Source organism: Balaenoptera physalus (assembly GCF_965194825.1).
Source record: "Balaenoptera physalus genome assembly, chromosome: 3".
Taxonomy (NCBI): Eukaryota; Metazoa; Chordata; class Mammalia; order Artiodactyla; family Balaenopteridae; genus Balaenoptera; species Balaenoptera physalus.
In genome coordinates this window covers 18,524,177-18,544,239 of record NC_138890.1, presented here as the reverse complement: position 1 = coordinate 18,544,239, position 20,063 = coordinate 18,524,177, and the positions used below count along the sequence as shown (strand labels likewise).

The window sequence follows — 20,063 nt, the reverse complement described above, 5'->3', positions numbered from 1 at the left end:
CTCCACAACAAGAGAAGCCACTGCAATGAGAAGCCTGCGCACCACAACGAAGAGTAGCCCTCGCTCGCTGCAACTAGAGAAAGCCCTCACGCGCAGCAACGAAGACCCAATGCAGCCAAAAATAATAAATTTAAAAAATAGGGACTTCCCTGGTGGCGCAGTGGTTAAGAAACCTCCTGCCAATGCAGGGGAGACGGGTTCGAGCCCTGGTCTGGGAAGATCCCACATGCCACGGAGCAACTAAGCCCATGTGCCACAACTACTGAGCCTGCACTCTAGAGCCCGCGAGCCACAACTACTGAGCCCGTGAGCCACAACTACTGAGCCCGCGTGCCACAACTACTGAGCCCACGCGCCTAGAGCCAGTGCTCTGCAACAAGAGAAGCCACCGCAATGAGAAGCCCACGCACCGCAACAAAGAGTAGTCCCCGCTTGCCACAACTAGAGAAAAGCCCATGAGCAGTAAAATAAATTAATTAATTAAAAAATAAATAAATAAATAAACCTTCTTAAAATAAATAAATAAAATTTCTGTTAAAGAAAAGCATTCTTTAAATGGTTGACGAAAGCATATCACTAAGGTATTCAGATTCCACTGGCGACATTTTAAAAAATGATAACCGTTTTATTTTTAAATGTTAATATTTATAATTCTCTGGAAGTTATATCCTCTGCAACTATAAAGAGCATTTTGCCCTTTTTCTTTTCTCTTTTTAAAATAGTTGATTCACATTAAACATATGTAGCACTTATGTGTTACATAAGTTTCTTATTTCATATATTTCACTTAATAAACTGAGTTACAGTAATTTAATATACAATTGATTAACAACAAATGCATTATAATTTTTCATAAGCTTAAAAACTTAGGATGAAAAGTTCAAAATGTCAACATAAAAATATGTGAGGCGGGGTTCACAATGTTTCAAAATTATTTAGTCCAAACACCCAGTATCAAACACAAAGCTTTTCGTGATATGACTCCTACCTTTCCAGTTTTATCTTCCAGCCTCTCTGGCACTTTAAGCCTTAAATTCAAAGATTTACTCACTGTCATAATTTTGTGCTTTTGCTTAGTTTTCCAAAGGAATCGAAATCCTATTAGATGCCCCCTGATAAGAGCTCAAGTCCACATGCATATTAGCCTATTAAATGTTTGGAAATGTCCTAAATAAAGGAAACTTTAAATCTGTTTATCCCAGTGTCACCCAAATTTGCTCAACTCTAGAACTCTTATAACAGCCCATGAAATTAGCGTTTCATGTAACACCCTTTGGGAAAACATCTGGCAAAATATTAAGACCCATTTTAAAAGTCAAAGTCTTTAAAGCTTTCCAAACTTCACCCAAGGGGCATCCCTTTCCTAGTATTCCCACAGGCTTTTCAGCCCTTGACAGGGCTTTGCAATGAACTGTTTACCATCTACTCCCCAACAGACTGCATGACACACAGGTCTGGCACCACCACAATTTCTGGCTCCCAGCAGGAGCTCAATGTTGGTTGAACAAATAACCAACTTAAAGACAGAAATAGAGACTTCCCTGGCAGTCCAAGTGTTTAAGACTCTGCTCTCCCAATGCAGAGGGCACTGGTTCAATCCCTGGTCGGGGAACTAAGATTCCGTTGCAGAGCGTGGCCAAAAAAAAAAAAAACACACACAAAAACCAAAAAAACAGGAAATGAAGAAAAGGAGTGGATAATTCCCAAGTTTCTACTTTGAATGACTGGACTAGGGAAAATACTCTGAACAAACAAGACTGGCAAGAAAAAGGGAGAGTCCCTTTTGGACATGTGGGAAATCAAAGTGGAAATGTCCGGTAGACAGCTGGATCTGAACCTTGGTAGAGATATCTGGAGAATCTCATTATTATAGGTGATAGACGAAGCCATGAAAGAATCAATGACAGGGACTTCCCTGGTGGTCCAGCGGTTAAGAATCCACCTTCCAATGCAGGGGATGCAGGTTAGATCACTGATCGGGGAACTAAGATCCCATATGCTGCGGGGCAACTAAGCCCGCAAGCCACAACTAGAGAGCCCACGTGCCACAACTACTGAGCTTGGGCGCCCTGGAGTCCGCACACCACAACTAGAGAGAAGCCTGCGCACTGCAACGAAGAACCCGAGCGCCACAATGAAAGATCCCGCATGCCGCAACGAATATCCCACGTGCCACAACTAAGACCCGACGCAGCCAAATAAATAAATATTAAAAAAAAAAAATCAATGACATTAACCCAGGAAAAGAAAACTGAGTGAAAAAAGTAGAGAATATAGTTGGTTGGGGACCATGAATGTTTAAAAAGTGTGCAAAGAAAGTTTCTCAAGCCAAAAAAACTGGAATTCCCTTCAACTCCTCCCGTTTGCTCCCATCCAATCCATTTAGTCCATCAGCAACCTCTGTCACCTCTGCCTTCAGAAGCTGTCCAGAATCCATCTCCTCCTGTCCATCTGCACTACTACCACTAGCCCCAGCTTAGACATTGCAAAAGCTTTAACTGCATCCACTCTTGCCCAGACCAATCCCAGACATCCTCCATCTAGCACCAGAATGGCCTTTAAAAAATGTTAGATCATGTAATGTTTTTGCTTAAAATTCTGCTATTGCTTCTCACTGCACCTGATCTGATCCCTGCTTACTCATACCAGCTGCATACCTGCTGCTCTGGCCACACTGACCTCCTTTCTGTTCTTCATACAAACTCAGAAGGTTCCTGCCTCAGAGACTTTGTGCTGGTGGTTCTCTCTAACTGGAATGTTCTTTTCTGAAACTTTCAGCTGATTCATAACCTCCTGTCATTCAGGCCAAATTAAGACAGAGCTGCTACTACCATATCTAAAGCTGCTGCTACAAATCACTCAGTATCATATAACTCTAAATTTTTTCTTAGCATTTATTATAACTTAAAATTAATTTAAAAAATTATTGATCTCTCTCCATGAGAGCAGAGTTTCAATCTGTCTTGTTCACTGCTGTATCCCTAGCAACTAAAATATGCTCTGGCCCATAGTAGGCACTCAAATATTTGTTGCATGAATTAATAAGGGAAAGCAGGAAGGAGACAGAAAAAAAGTCAGAAAGCTGGAAAGAAAATCAGAAGAGAGTAGAAGCTAAGAGAAGAGTCTTAGGAAGGAGGAAGTCAAAAAGAATGATGACTAAGAAGCCACTGAATTTGGTAATTCCATCTTTGGTGTCCTTTAAGGGGGCAGCTTCGGAAAAGTAGAAGAGGTAGAAGGCAGATTACAATGGGGCAATGAGTAAATGGGAAGTGCAGTGGAAAGCGCAAAGGGAAGGAAGGAGATAGAATACTATTTTGAGGGTGAGAAAAGACAAAAGAAAGGAGAATATGTGCTCCTGTTTCAAGCTACAGGGAAGGACCCAGTGGGAAAGGGGATACTGAAGATAAAAAAGGAAAGATGGTACTATGACAAGGTTGCAAATGTTACAGGAAGAAATGGGATCCTAAAGCCACATTAGTCATCTTTTCTCTAAAATTATCCCACATGATTATAGAACAATGTCTGTTTTATGTTCAGAATATCTACTCCCTAAAAATAATTTGTTATTTACATAATTCCTACACAAGTTCGGTCTACAAAATCATTAAAATTTCGCACATCTTTCTTAACTCTTAGAAGGTACGCACTGGGGTGTCTGGAGTAGAGAGCCATGTGTGCAGTGCTCTCACAGGCGGTTCAGAGAACCAAAGTTTTAGGGAGAAAGAGAGGACAGAAAGAGGTATGTATGCAAATGATAAAGCAAATGGGGCATGATGATGACAATGGGTAGAATCTAAGAGGAGGGTATGCAGATGTTCTTTGTACTATTTGTGTAGTTATGCACAGATAAAAGTTAAAAAGAGAGAGAAGAAAGAAAAAGAGGAAAGAAGAGAGAAAGGAAGGAAATTACAGATTAACATTTTTCATTAACTTAAATGCAAAAAATTCTCGATAAAATATGAACATTTTGAATCTACAGATGTATAAAAAGAGTTCTTAAACATAACACCAAAACACAATTCATAAAATAAATGATTATAAACTGGATTTTATCAAAATTAAATTTTTCTGTCCTGTGAAAGATCTTATTAAAAGGATAAAAAGAAAAAGAAAAAAAAAAAAGAGACAGAGAGAGAGAAATACTGCATGCCTAAACTAAGCAGGAAAGGCAACTTCCATGAATGGCTGGCATGCAACCGTCAAATTTCTTGGTAGACTATCGCAATGACTTAAGGAGTAAGCAGCAAAAGTGTGACAATGGTGGATAAGGGGATGTGGCATAAACCTTTATAACATTTTACTAAAAGAGGGATTTCCCTGGTGGTCCAGTGGCTGAGGCTCTGCGCTCCCAATTCAGGGGGGCCCGGGTTCGAGCCCTGGTCAGGGAACTAGACCCCACATGCATGCTGCAACTAAGAAGTCCATGTGTCATGGAGAGGATCCCGTGTGCTGCAACTAAGACCCGGCGCAGCCAAAATAAATAAATATTAAAAAAAAATTTTACTAAAAGAAAATGTTCAAGCTATTGTAGAAGACTATTTTCATGACAGAATGAATGTATAAAGTGAGTGGATAATTCTCTATTAGCTGGCATCCTTAATACAAAGAAGCCAATCTGGACTTCCCTGGTGGCACAGTGGTTAAGAATCCGCCTGCCAATGCAGGGGACATGGGTTCGATCCCTGGTCCAGGAAGATCCCACATGCCGCGGAGCAACTAAGCCTGTGTGCCACAACTACTGAGCCCACGTGTCACAACTACTGAAGCCCGCATGCCTAGAACCCGTGCTCTGCAACAAGAGAAGCCACCGCAACGAGAAGCCCGCGCACCACAATGAAGAGTAGCTCCCACTCGCCGCAACTAGAGAAAGCCCCCATGCAGCAATGAAGACCCAACGCAGCCAAAAATAAATAAATTAAATAAATAAATTTAAAAAAAAGTCAATCCTGTCATTAGAAAACTACTATTTGGTTTTTAATGAGCACACACAGTATGAAGAAAACCTAATGAGGTAATTCCTTGACAATTAGAGTAGGAAAAAGTCTGAAGCACTGTTTCTGATCCATCTCTCACAGTATCTACAGTAGGAAGATAGTGGTCAAGGTCTTGTTGTGGTGGAATATCCTAAGAAGGGGAAAAACATAAGCAGAAGGTGTACTCTACTATAATTTGACTTGATTCCTTTTCACTTGTACAAATGGTTTACCGATGGTAACTTTGCTATGAAATGACTGCCTAAGAGTACTACAGGACATTTGGAAAAAAATAGGAATAATATTCCTTATGTAAGGAATATTAATTAGATCATATACATACACAGAATTGTCAAAAATAACAATGACTAAGAGGCACGTTCTCCCCTCCATTTCTCTGGCAAAGCTGTGCTCTCTCTCCAAGCCAAAATCCTACCAAGGCAAGGACTCTCCCCCTCTCTGAACTGAAGGAGCCACTAAAACGGAACAAGCCACTGTGTTCTTAGTGACACTGATCTTCCATTCCTAAAACCCCACTCCAAGGCCAAAGAGCTCACCTAGAGTCACTTGGAGACTGAAGTGAAAAGGGTCCCTCTTCCTAGTAAGGAGGCTGAAGAGCAATTCCATTCTAAAGTTTAACTCATGAAATCCATGGGTCAAGGTTTAATGTGATAAGACATCAACATAACATGGCACACCTAATCACCCAAAAGAATGACTGACAGGCCAGACTCAAGTTCTAACACACTCAGAATTAATTTCTCTTCAAACAGCATGTCCAATTTCTCTCTAGTAGTTTAGGACTAAAAACATCATAGGGGATCTAAATTCTTAGTCTCTTTAAACAAATTGAATCACTACTAATATACATTCTAGGGGGTGTTCAAGGTAACTATGTGTGTGTAAAATTGAGATTTTTATGAGCTTTCACTATTTACTTACACGGAATTACCACCGACAACTCTTTTTTAAAAATAATTAATTAATTAATTAATTTCTGGCTGTGTTGGGTCTTGTTGCTGCGCGTGGGCTTTCTCTAGTTGCAGTGTGCAGGCCTTCTCATTGTGGTGGCTTCTCTTGTTGCGGAGCACGGGCTCTAGGTGCACAGGCTTCAGTAGTTGTGGCACGTGGGCTCAGTAGTTGTGGCTCGCAGGCTCTAGAGCTCAGGCTCAGTAGTTGTGGCACACGGGCTTAGTTGCTCTGCGGCATATGGGATCTTCCCGGACCAGTGCTCCAACCCGAGTCCCCTGCATTGGCAGGCGGATTCTTTGTTTTTTTTTTTTTTTTTTTCTTTTTCAGGTCTTCTACCCATTTTATTTATTTATTTATTTTTCACACACACACACACACACACACACACACACACACTGTATTTTATTTTTACAAGAGATAAATAGACTGACACCAAGCATTGTACATGGATGACCACAACAAAAGCAACAATGATTGCAATTACCAAACATGAAACACACTCATACTATGTCATAATATTGACATTCAGTCCAGTAATCCTCCACTGTAACAGCTCCTTTACTTTGCAGTGAAAATTGATTTGTATATTCTTTGCCTCTGAGTCCTTGTGAGATTTTTTTTTTTTAATTCAGACAGAAAGTCACAAAAATTATACTCATCCTCATCAGTTCACTCAGTCCCATGTAATTAATTTTTTTTTTCATCTTGATCTTTTGTTAGTACTTTTATGAGTTCATCAGTTTTTCATCAGAGTTCTGAAAATGCTTATTCATTCAGTTCAGCAGTACAGTCAGTTACCAGAAACCTGTACTTGTCAGAGTCTTTTCCATGAATTTCTTGAAGATGAAACCCTTTTATAGGAACATATTTGCAAAATCATCAGAGTACACTTAACCACTGCGCCACCAGGGAAGCCCACCCCCATAACTCTTAAAAGTCTCTCCTTTGACTGTGAGCTGCACTCCTCCCTGTCTCCCAGGGCTTACAGTCTGTTTGCAAGACATGTCCTAAACTAGTATGTGACAATGTGCTTAAAATAAATAGCATAGACAATACATTTCCTAAATGTTTTGACAAAGGAGATTCTAACTGCTGTGGGGTAGGGTGGAAACTGGTTTTAAAGTGGAAGATGAGATAGACCTGAAGGATGTCAGGATTCTGAAAGGTGATGGGGGAGGGTCCTGCAGGCAGCCTTTCCATTTATGAAATATTTTTCACATCGACACTCATTTCTTTTGAGTCTTATAAAAATCCTAGAGGAAACCAAACACATCCTCGGTTTACAGACAAGAAAAGTGAGGATGAGAAGACTTGACTATATAAGACTTGATAACAATAAGCAATGAGAGGTCCAGCAGCCCAAGCTAGTGTGGGAGAGAATAAGGAAAATAATTCAACCAGAGCATAGGGGCTGTGACAGACCTAGCACTTCAAGGGTGAAAGAGACTGAACACCTGGAGACTAATTAGGGAAGAGTACTGCAACAGCCCAGGTGAGACCTTAACAAAGGCATGAATTTAAAAACACACAGAAATTAAATTGGTAACATTTGTTCTAAACTTTAAATTACCAAGAAAACAACAGCAAGGAACCTTATAATCAGTCTCAGGACGGAAAACCTCTAACCAACAAATTTCCCGAATATCTACTGAGAACCCAAAGGGCATAATAATTTACCAACAAACTCTAATATCATCAGAGGTTTTAAACAGGCTTATAATGAAAACTGGCTTTGTCAACAGTATTGCTGGAATCACAAATTCACAAATTTCAGGGTTGCCTAAATAAAGAATACCTTTGTACACCTCAATGAGCAATACTATGTCTTTACTAAGATTTCCAAAGATTCTTGATTTTCCATGAAGAACAGTTTGGTCAACTAAAGGCCGTTTTATTTCCATATTTAAGCCCTGACCCTGCAAAGAGCAAGGACCCAATGAACATTTGCAGAATAAATGAAGCCACGATCACAGGCGACTTCAATGCCAGTCTGTTCCAAAATAAAGATCTCAAAATTTCGGAATGCAGTCTGGAAGAAAAACCTTTCACCGACAGTTCGCCAGCCTTCCCACCCGGGACCTTAATGTAAGGTCCTTAGGGTCATGTTTTCCCAAAGTAACGCCACAGTGCCATTTCCCGCAGATGACAACCGCTCAGTCCCTGCCATGTTAGCCTCCCCCAAGCCAGACCAGAGAAGTTGCGGGCACTGGGGAAGTCTCAAAGGGCCCTGGGCGGCGTCAGGGGCAGCATCTCCCGGGAAGAGGCTGCTCCCCGAGCCCTACTCACCGCGACCGGGAGGCCGTGCTCTGGGCCATCGGCGGCGTCGAGGCGGGGGGCCGGGGCGGGCGCCGGGGCCGGGGCCTGAGCTGGGGCCGGGGCGGGCGGCTGCCGGTGCTTGCCGGCGCGCTTGGCCTTGGCCTGGATGCAGCGCTGGTGGAGGGCGAAGGTGTGCTGGCGCTCGAGCTCCAGGCGCTCGGGCGATACGGCCTCATAGCGGGCCTCGCAGGTGCTGTGGTGGCGCCGGCACAGCTCGATGCGCCGGCGGAGGCGCTCCATGACCGCGCTGTGTCGCGGCAGCGCGAACTCCGCCATGGGGCAGGTGGGCAGCACCATGGGCCGCGGGCTGCACGGGTCGGGCCCGAGGCGGGCCTCTCGGGGTCGGCTGGCACGGCAGGCTCCGCTCCCCGCCGGCTGCCCGGCTGCCTCACGGCCACGCCATGGCCCCGCGAGCTGCGGAGCGGGCTCGCGCGCGGCGGGGATCTTCCTCTGGCCCCGCTCGGCCCAACCCAGGCAGTCGCTCGCTGCCCACCTCAGGCCTCGGCCTGTCCCCGCCGCCCCGGCCCCATTGTTTTCCGCGCCGCCGCCGCCGCCGCCATCTTAAAATTGTTTTCAGGGCTCTCGGAAAAGGGCGGGGCTCCGGCAGGCGAAAGCGGCGTCACAGCTGATGAACAGGGACTGCGGCCAATCAGAGAAGGAAGAGCGGGCCGCCCGAGGGGCGGGGCCTAACACGCAAGAGGCGCGCTGGGGCTGCTCCCGTGCGCAGTTTAAAAGGAATTCTCAAGTGAGGCGGAGGGAAGCAGGTGGGCGGGCTTCAGTCCTCCTCACCCATGTTAAGTGACCGACAAGAGCCGGCTCTAAACGCCGCCTCACGCGGACAGGCCCTTCCGGGTCCGCCGCGGAAAGACGGGCAGTCGGCGCGGCGTAACCCGCCAGATCCAGACGCTCGTCTGGCACCATCGCGCTTCATCATTTGATTCCTCCTGTAGCCTCTTAAATGTGGCTTTGATAAGCTAAAAAGTATCCACGGGTTTTCAGTGTCAGCTGTTTTCATTCGACCTCACGGCTCACATTCAGCCTCACAATTGGTAAGAATTGTACACGGGTGAGGTGAAAGAAGGTTTCCTCTTGCGCTGTTCTGAATCATCGAAACTATATAATCTTCCCTTATATAAAAGTTTGAACAAATTTCAGAAGTTCAATTACTACAACAACAAAAGCCCTAGCAGACATGAAGAAGAGGATGTGCAGTCTAGCTCCTTTTCGGGCGGGGGGTGGGGTAGAACTGCAAAGGATGACGCCTCAGTAAAAAAACAGGGAGCCTGGCCTGCAAGCTTTACATTTAAAAGGTGGTCTGTTAAGTAAAACTGAGTCTCAACAAAATACAACTAAAGACAATTACACTCTAGTATTATACCTAGTACGCAAAGGGAGTGGGAGACTGTAGGGGAAAAAAACAGGAGCAATGAAACTACAGACCGTCTCTGTTGGGCCAAGAGAAACTAGAGACAGGTATTGGCACCCTAACTGCTAGAAAGTTAAACAGGAGGTGCCAAAAGGCTGCACAATGAGACACCATAAACAGCTCAAACTTTGGTACAGTAACTTATTACTAGGCCAATGAAAATGTTTTATTTTAAAATCAGAAGAAAAAATTGAGTCCTTATTCAAATAAAACTTTTTATACAAATGCAGTAAAAAATACAAGTGGCCCACCAAGGCAAAAGTGCTTAGGGCTCATGAACGCCATAACATAGTCTTGCTTTTACCATTCTTCAAACATAAAGTTTACACCAGAATTAAATAAATTTCTTTTCTAATGGGAAATAATCGTAACTAGGAGCAGTACATTTTGTGTACTCTTCAGTAAGCAATTCAAAAGCCTAATTACTGCATAAAAAACAGTTATGGCCTAATGTTCAAAAATATCCCTGAAATATGTAGGAATATATAAAAGATGGAGTCTGATTCTGAACAAAGATTTATTTTCTAATAAATGTTTAAAAGTCGAATGGTTCCCATAAATCTCAAAGAATAATCTACAAATTACCCTTCCCTTTCTGAGCTGCTATACCTATTATAGAACTGAAACATACTGAACCCCAATCCAGAAGGAAAAGGATGCAAAGCCTACTTTGAATTATATTCAAATCCATGTGGTGAGACGTAGTAATTATTTCACCGTCCATAATAGTTTCTGCATATTAGCAAATTTCATGTAGTAGTCAATTAAAGGAAGATCAACCCACTATTGAACCAGTAAAACACAAATTGAAGGTTATTATGAAAGAAGGTCAGTCAAAAGCAGATGCTTCACACAGGGCTTTAATGTAATACCATTTAGTAACGCAACAATTTGAGAAAAGTGAAGAGTATTTTATGGATGAGAGAAACTGAGGAACACTGCTGATGGAGTGGGCATTTTACAACAATGGGACAAATAACCAGCATGTAAAATCATAATGTAAGTGCCTTTTAAAGAGCTGAATACTGCTGCTGGTCATTCATTAATGTGTCAGACTTCTAATCAGAAGGCTGCACCTTCAACAAAGAGTGAAAAGAAAACCAAGAAATGACTTTTTGTTTTGTCTGTCTTTTTTTGGACAAACGTTGCTAAATTACCCTTGGAAAGGCAAATGAACAGTCTACTGATTTATACTTGTTATTCCACAGCTCAGCTGGAAGAAACCGTAATGTCAATGGAGGGTGAAGAAGGCAGATTTCTGGAAATGCAATGATCCCACACACTTGCTTCAAGGAGAAACCTGCAGACATATTTTCAGGTCTTGCTAAGTAACTGTTTATTTGCACTCAATACATTTGGGAAAGTCTGCTACATAGCTAAGGTCACTGTGACCACAGAACAACAGATGAAAAGGATAAAGCACTGAACAGTAAGAAAAATGCATCCCACCCTCATAAGAATTTAAGTGAACCAGTAAAAAACTGAAGATAAACAAAATAAACAGATACAGCCTTCATCTTTTATGAATATACTTCCTCCCCAATATCTCCCCAATATAAACACTCTGGAGTGTTTATATATTCAGTGCAAGGAACAGTATCATCGGTACATTTGAAACACCTCTGAAGAAACAATAAAGCTAAAAAAAGAAATCTAATTCTGAATACATTTCAGTGTGGTGTAATAATGATGTTATTACACTATAGTGATGGGGGAGAGGCTCTGATAGCACCCATCTGCATTCCACATGAAAAAACAAACCTAATATCATTTCTTAAAAATTCTACAAGCCACATACTTAAAAAAAAAATGTGAACAGGACTGCTTTATCATGTAATCTAAGACAGAACTGTTACATGAACTGCAAATAAAGACTTAAAAGATTTAGCAGCTACAAAAATCAGAAAACTCATGCTAAAAGTCACTCCTCCATAAATACTTTTAGCCTGTGTTCAATTACAGTCAATTCTGAATTGGCTCGCCTCTGGATTAGACTTCTAAAGTCTTTACACGGAGTAAAAGAAATGGTAAAGATGAAGGACACTATTCTATCGTGTACTTTGACCCTGGAAAGGTGTGGGTCTGCTTAATAAAGGAAAAAGAAACATACACATAATCACAGTAAAGCTTAACACTATGCAGAGCTCATAAGCATTTTCAGCAACGGACTGCAAGCTGCGCTGTGAAGACAATGCATAGCAGAGGAGAAAGCTGGGAATTTGGGGAAACTGAGAAGGTAAAAACAGTGTCAACACAGTGGAAGATGTGATGAAAACATCTGCATCTACTCTGGTAGCGTTCCTTAAGAAGCCACCTGCTTGAGAAGGCTGGAGCCCAGACACTCCCAGGGTGTGACGAATGAATGCCCGAGCGCCATGTTATGCCACCTCCTCCACTAACTGCAAAGCTGTCCGGGAACTGAACTGTTCCAAAGGCTAAAGAACACACATACTTCATGGCCTAACCAACATCGAGTGAAAAATTTTTTTCTTTTTGTATGTCTATTTTTAATACAATTTTAACAGAACCTTTATATAAATTTGGGCTTCCATCCAATCACTCTCCTCAATTTCCTTAGGAGGAATTGAATAATGGAAGCAAGCAAAACAAGATTATAACCACAAATGACTGCACTTTAAACATGATTATCAATTTTAAGGGACAAAGACACGTGAATGTTTTGTAATACCAAACTTAAGAAACAAAATCAGTTACTTCAAATTCAGCCCCCTAGCATTTTTAAAGGTTGGTGTTATTTCTGCATGGACAGATTAATATATTAAATTAAGCCAAGATTTTTAAAGACTGACAAAGTTCTACCACTCTATTTTAAAAAACAAAGATGTTTAAAAACAAAAAAATACAAGTTAGTTGCTTCATGTTACATTTCACAACCATTATGTTAAATGCTTTCTTTCTACAGAAACAGGGTCCTTTATGTCACAACTGCAATTATTTACTGCTAGATGTTTAAAATTACACGGGCTAGTGTTCAACTGGAACCTGTTGATGGTGACTCTGAAGGTTTTCTGAGTTTCAACCTAAGATGTGCCAGGTCCTCTCCTAGGACCCACACTCTGCAGGGGAAGGGTAGGGAGAGGAAATCACAGATCAAGTTCTTAAGATTGTTTCACTCTCTTCGTGGCTTTCTGTTTCTTGGTGATCTGTTCAAAATTTCATCCTCCTGTTGGTTGAAAAAACAAGAAATTCACTATAATTAGCATATTTTTTAAAAAAGTAAAAGTTCACCAAGTTTTCAAATGAGCCAGGCTGAGTATAACCCATCTGAGGAAAAACAGAAAAAGAAAAATGATTAGAAGGAAATGCATCAAAAACAATGTTGGCTCAAAGGTGGTGGGATTGTATATGCTCTAATTCAGTCTTTGTTTTCTAAATCTAACCTATAAGCATTTTCTTTAAAAAGGATCAGACACCAGGCTTTCACATGTTATCCTGCTTAATCCTGAATAATCTACTGGCCTGTGGACACATTAGTCCCACTTTGAGGCTGAGAAAGCAAAGATTCATGAGGACTAAAGGCTATCAAAGCTAAGTCCCATATAAAACTCAAGACTACAAGCCCAGTGCTCTTTCTACTCTACACACACTTATTGTGTGAGGAAGTTTGGGGAATATAAAAATAGACTGGTCCCTACCTGAAAGAACTCTGCATTCTAGTTGAGACAGAATACATCCACTGAAAATATAAACAGCATTGACCTTTATCAATAGAAGGGCAGAGTTGTGGTAGCTGTAAATGGAAACTGGGTAGTTTCCAGAAAGGATCAGAATGAAACAGCAGTGCTTAGAAAAGGGACCTTGGTAAGAAAGGTGTGAACTATTCTCTTTCCCTCATACCTCATATCCAATCCACCAGAAAATCCAGATCAGAAGCTCACATCCTTCTCTCCTATCACCCTGCTCTGAGCCACCATATCTTGCCTGGATTATTACAGTAATCTCCTAACTAGGCTCCTTGATTCTCCCTGGTCTGTGAAAAACATAGCAGCCAGAGTAATCAGATCTGATCACTCCTTTGCCCCAAAGCTTGCAATGGCTGCCCATTTCACTAGGAGGAAAAGCCAAGCCCCTACAACAGCCTAGGAGGCCTCACCTAATCTGGAGCCTTCCCCATGTTCCTTTTCTCCACCCTCTTAATCTACTGACCGTACTGGCCATCTAGGCTACCACTTCAGGCCCTTGTACCTGCTGTTCTCTCTGCCAGGAATGCTCTTCCCATGGACATCTCCATGGCAAAGTCCTTCATCTCTTTCAAGTCTTTGCTCAAATGTCACCTCTCCACTGAGGCCTACCTACCATCTTTAACATTACATATAACCCACCCCGCCTCCAGCATTTCCAATACCTTTTCCTGTACAACTTTTATTTTTCATAGCCCATTGCTTTTTAACATACTGTTCATTTACTTCGTTGTAACGTCTACTGCTTACTGTCTGTTTCCTTCCACTAGAATTTAAGTTCCCCAGAGGTAGCGTATCTTTGTCTGTCTTGTTCATTAACAATGCCTGGCACACAATGGGTACTCCACAAATGTTTATTGAATGAACGAAAGAATGACTCCATCAGCAAGAGGGACAAAAATTTTAGAATGCAGTGATTTGTCCAATAAATATTTTTAAGGGCACAGTGAGGAGAGGTAGATGATGAGACAGAACTGTAAAATAATAACCTGAAGTTGCCATCTTAGAAAGCATTTTGTTAGTCTTTCCTTATCTTCTGTTTATTACAGAAAACCATTTTCAGCACAGAAAATACTTTTGAGATTCAGATGTAATTTGAAATTTAAAAATTTAATTTTCTAGTGCTAAGAATTCCACTTTTACAAAATTGGCTGTAATGGAATTTTTACTGCCACAGCCATTGAAAATTACCCTATGAAAATACTCTCTACTTAAACGTACCTTCACTGAGTTGCTTGAAACATTAAGATATACTCTCCCCCTTTCTATTACCTCTGCTTTAGGTTTCCTATCTTCCTCTTCTTGACTGACAGTGCCACCATCTTCTTCAACATCACTTTTTTGCTTCTCTTCTAAGACAGAAGACAAAGTAAAACAACTGAGCAAAATCTTATACTTGTTTTTGGTAACTAGAAAATCAGCATTAGAACACACCTCTAGAGTCTGAAACAATCTTGACAGTAACTTGCTTATAAGGGTTTGAAACGTCGTCTTAGGATGTTGGTTTAAAGCAGATATTTTGGGGTCTACTTCTTACCAAGTTTCTCTTCACCTTCCTCCTCCTCATCTCCCTTTTCCTTTTCCTCTTCCTTTTCTTCTTCGTCCTCCTTCATATCTGGTTGAGGAGCATCAGTCTTCTTGTACTCCACAGGACTGGCCTGTTTCTGAAATATTCCCCCAAAGCATGACAGTTTTGTTCACATTTTATGTATTACGTTACCATATAATTACCGAAGGCCCATGAGCAAAGTTCTGTACAAAGGCTATATGCTGGGGTAGATACAAAGAAATGAGTAAGGTGGAATTCCTGCTTGAGAGCTTCCTCTTCAGTGTATGGTTCAAGGTAGAAGGAACAGTAGAAGCAAAGGGGTCAGGCAGGAATGTGCAAGTCTAACTAGTCAAAGGTGACTGAGGTACAGATATGCAGAATAGTGGTGGGGGATAAGGCTGGAAAGGAAGATTGGGGATCAGGTTACAAAACATCTTGAATGCAAGGTGAAGCATAATCCTCATTTAGTAGCAGTAGAGGGCCTAAACAAAATTATCTTTCTTTTGATTGCATATAACAAAGGCTAAAGAATAAGGCTGTATCAGCCCTACATGTGTTTTGCGGGGGAAGGGAGGGTAGGGATGCTGAGGGAGAAATGGATAATGAGAAATCAAAGACTGAATTATAAAGTATATGAATAGAAACAGCTATGCCAGAAGGAAAAGCTAGTTCGTGCCCAGATGGCTCGGTTTTGTATCTCTAAGTTGTTTTTTTCTTTTCTTTCAGAAAGCTTCTGCCAAATGTGAAGGAGAGTAATACAGTAGGCTAATACTATTAGAAACCGAGAGGCTAACAATCCTACTTCCATCTGGGCACAATAAATGGCCACTGAAAGTAGTGAACAGGGTTTCAGAAGTCAACACCAAATGTGGCCCAGTCACTACTGAGCTGCTACAAAGAAGAACCTCAGGCAACGTATCTTAGATATTTTTAACAATATAAGAGTGAATCAAAATAAAAAAACAAAACAAAAACAAACCAACAACAACTCATACCTTTCCAGAACAGCAGAAGAGAATGACAAGAAATACGGGCAGAGCTACAGTCAAAATGTAGACCACCCAGAGCCATGGGCGCTCCTCGGCTGCCTCAATCATCTGCCCCACTACACCTGGCTGAAAAACAAGACAGGACTCATTTCAAGTTTTGGCTTTTGACACTAAATATAGGCTGTATTGTCCCACTGTTCAATTACCGCATGGCACTACTCAGGCACCTTTTTCAGAGGACTCAAGCCTAGATGTTCACACAATGTAAAAAGGAAATAAGAGAAAAACTTCAATTTTTCCTGCTCTCTTTATCATCAAGGGGATTTCCCCTTCCTAGATGTGAAAGCTGGCTTCTTAATCACCTACAAAGGTTTCCTTAACCTCAGGGACCAGTGAATGGAGAATTTCTTGATCTCAATGTCTCTCCAATTCCCATCTTGGCCTTACGACCAATTATTTGAAAATTCCATTTATTGGGTAAACCAAGATTCAGTATTTAAGAGTGCATTAACATATACCCTAAATGGCAAATTTTGTTAAATATCTTAAAAAAAAATTTTTTTAAATTGGAGTATAGTTGATTTACAATGTTGTGTTAGTTTCTGCTGTACAACAAAGTGAGTTAATTATACATATATCCACTCTTTTTAGAGTCTATTCCCATATAGGTCATTACAGAATAGAATTGAAGAGAGTTCCCTGTGCAATACAGTAGGTTCTTATTAGATATCTATTTTATACATAGTAGTGTGTATATATCAATCCCTGTTAAATGTATCAACACAATTTAAAAAAAAAAAAAACCCTACACGTACCACAAATACAGACTCTAAAGCCATTATATTAGCCTAATGAAATCATGTCCAAAGCCCCAGTATTTTGTCTTTAGCAGACAAAGGTCACACTTTCTATCCAACATCCCCAAATAAGGGAAAAGACAAATCTTAGAAGACAGCTTTTCACAACAGAAGCAATTAGTTACCTGTAATAAAAGACATAAATGCACAAGAAACAAGCAAGCACAAACCTCAGCAGCCCCGTCCGCAGCTTTCTTCAGACCCCATCCATCACTGGCCCAATCGTCAACTACTCTTCGATCACCAGAAATAATAAAGTTGTCAAAAAAAATGTCTGAGGTCATAGACCACAGTTCTAAACCAACAGCACTAAAAGGAGTCATCTTGAAAGGCTCCAGATCTTCAAAGAAATCTGGATTTGGTATTTTCCGGGGTTTCCAGATTCCCTAGAGAAAAATATTTTAAAAAATCATTTCAGATAATGATCACCACAAATTTATGGTGAACCTAAATAAGAATTAAGATGAATTCTGCATTACCTGCGAGTTAAGTGCTGACTTTGTAAAACTTAACAGGAAGAAAACAATAAATGCTACTGATGCCTCTAAGACATCTGGACTCCATCTACTTTCAATTTCATCCATGACCTTGATCCAAACACCTTGCTCTACCTGGCACATTCCAACAGCCTCCACTCTTATCAACGAACAGCCTCCACTCTTATCAACTAACTGAGTGGGAGCATAAATCAGTACAGACTCCTTCAGTGGTGATTTTAAATGTACACAATCTTCAAACAGACATTTCACCTCAGGTAACTACCTAGAGAAACAGTTAACACATATACTCAGACACTTACAAGGACAATTACTGCAGCAAGGACTCTAAAAGCAAAAATGGCAATTCACCTAAATGGCCATCAACAAAACAGCTAAAGGGTAATTTTTAACTTATCTTATTGATTGCACAAGTACATTTAAAAACAGAAAAGTATATACATAGTGGATACATAGAGATACAGATCTACACCTTACATTTTGAAGTGTGACAAAGTAGAAATTAATGATTTTAAATAATTTGACTAGAACAGAAACAGAAGTGAGACCAGGGTCTGAGTTGTTACATGTCCATAGTAAACTTGAAGCTTTAAAATATCACCACCTGTATTACCATCTCATTTGAGCCTCACAGTCTTTTTATAGTTGAAGATACTGAGGTCAAGCAATGAGCTGACTTGTGTTCCCTAACTTGTGGTCAGGGAACCAACTCCCATCATAATCCTCTATCCACCCTACCACAGAGATTGCCAAGTTGGATCCACATGGCAGCAGGGTGCCCAAACCACAAGTTTTCCATTTTTTGTTTGCTTTTAAACACAAGTTACAAAGCAATTATGAAAGTTCTTTCTAGTTTCTAGGTTTACCTTTTCAACACTTAACATATAAGTTCTCTCTCAATTTTGAAGTTTACTTTGTTTTCAATTCAATAGGTTGAATACAGGGGATCAACCTGGCAGCCTCACTACAGACAAAACTTCTATCTGAACACAAAGAGATCTATGAAACCACAGAGAGGTACAAACCTGGTAGTTAGGATTGTCAATCATGGGCGGCTTCCATTTGCCCTTATAATTAGGGTTGTCAATCATAGGTCGCTGCCAGACACCACACCCAGGAGCCGACTCACACTTAGGGTTGGCAATCTGAGGAGCCTCCCATTCTCCATCCATATCTTCATCCCTGTGGAGACACAAACAAACTACAAATGGGTTCTGTGATGCAGGACTGTGAAAAGCTGCCCCAGGGCTTCCCTGAAATCCTGCAGAAATACTTTCACAATGTCGTACTACGGAGCATCATCTTATTTCCACATTTCCAGTAGTAAGGGTTTTTCATGACAGATGCGTTTAAAAAAAGAGATGAAAATGTAATCAATTTAGTTTGTTGAGCTCTACACTTAAGTTTGAGCAGTTAGCTGTATTTAAGTATTAACTTTTACTTCAATAAAAAAGGAGGCAATTTCAAAAGTTAACTAAAGTTCATACCAATCCTCTGGCTTCTCTGCATCTGGATCAGGTACATATTCAGGCTCATCATCTAACCAGCCTTCAGGCTTTGTGGCTTCTTCATCTGGAATCTTAGCAGGGGCATCTTCATCCCTTAAACACAAAAGAAAAAGCCAATTACTGACAACATTGGCCAGAGAATCACAATGTGGTCCCACTTTGTGAATCTTAAACAGGGCAATCTAAAAATATGTAGGCCTTACTTAATCAAAATACTTAAAATAGTTCCTCCTAGAAATATCTAAAATCATATACAAGGGCCTAGTATGCAGAATATATAAAGAACTCTTACAACCTAATAATAAAAAGACAACTCAATTTAAAAACCAGCAAAGGATTTGAATACACATTTCTTCAGACATAGAAATGCCCAATAAGCACATGAAAATATGTTCAACATCATTAGCCATCAGGGAAATGCAAATCAAAACCACAATAAGATACCACTTCATACCCAGCAGGATGGCTATAATAAAAAAACTAACTAAGTATTGGCAAGGATGTGGAGAAAATGAAACCCTCATACACTGATTGTGAGAAAGCAAAATGGTACAGCCACTTTGGAAAACAGTTTGGCAGTCCCTCAAAAAGTTAAACATCATTACCATATGACCCAGCAATTCCACTCCTAGGAATATACCCAAGAGAAATGAAAATGTATATTCACCCAAAAACCTATACATGAATGTTCATAGCAGCATTATTCATAACCATAGCCAAAAAAGAGAAACACCCTAAATATCAATCAAATAAGGAATGGATAAATAAAATGTGGTATTATCCACACAATGGAACAGTCTTCAGTCATAAAAAGGAATGAAGTACTGATCCATGCTTCAACATGGATGAGTCTTAAAAACATTATGCTGAGCAAAAGAAGCTAGACACAAAAGACCACATATTATATTATTCTATATCCAGAATGGGCAAATCCAGAGACAGAAGGCAGATTAGTGGTTGCCAGGGGCTGGTGGAAGGGAGAAATAGGGAGTAACTGCTTCATGGGTATGGGCTTCTTTTTGGGTGATAAAAATGTTCTGGAATTAGACAGTGGTGATGGTTGCAGAACACTGCAAACATACTGTAAAACCACTGAACTGTACACTTTAAAGGGTGGATTTTAGCATGTGAATTATGACTCAAACAGTTACTCTTAAAAGTTCATCAAGAAGTACCTAATTTCAAAGCTTTATGCAGTTACTGTTAGAGCCACTTTAGCTGGTAAGCAGAGACATCTTCTATTCTTGGTCAGGATTATGCTTGTTTTTGAACTTT

General features: G+C 40.7%; 2 protein-coding genes across 4 annotated transcripts in view; both read right to left on the bottom strand.

The window, feature by feature from the left end:
* MAML1 (mastermind like transcriptional coactivator 1) overlaps positions 1-8,868 on the bottom strand; it is a 55,332-nt gene extending 46,464 nt beyond the window's left edge. Inside the window, exon 1 of the mRNA XM_082453444.1 lies at positions 8,232-8,868. Within this exon, the coding sequence (XP_082309570.1) occupies positions 8,232-8,558 (327 nt within the window). The 5' untranslated portion in view covers positions 8,559-8,868. The remainder of the gene's footprint in view (positions 1-8,231) is intronic.
* Positions 8,869-10,531: 1,663 nt separating this feature from the next.
* CANX (calnexin) overlaps positions 10,532-20,063 on the bottom strand; it is a 32,359-nt gene continuing 22,827 nt past the window's right edge. Inside the window, exons 9-15 of one of the 3 annotated variants that reach the window (XM_082453494.1) lie at positions 18,768-18,881; positions 18,306-18,462; positions 16,954-17,169; positions 15,933-16,052; positions 14,926-15,052; positions 14,661-14,740; positions 10,532-12,871 (exon numbers count right to left, since the gene is read on the bottom strand). In XM_082453494.1, coding sequence (XP_082309620.1) covers positions 12,818-12,871; positions 14,661-14,740; positions 14,926-15,052; positions 15,933-16,052; positions 16,954-17,169; positions 18,306-18,462; positions 18,768-18,881 — 868 coding nt within the window. In that variant the 3' untranslated portion in view covers positions 10,532-12,817. Of the gene's footprint in view, positions 14,741-14,925; positions 15,053-15,932; positions 16,053-16,953; positions 17,170-18,305; positions 18,463-18,767; positions 18,882-20,063 lie in introns of all 3 variants that reach the window. The other 2 variants (XR_014261494.1, XM_082453493.1) reach the window with 2 other exon arrangements.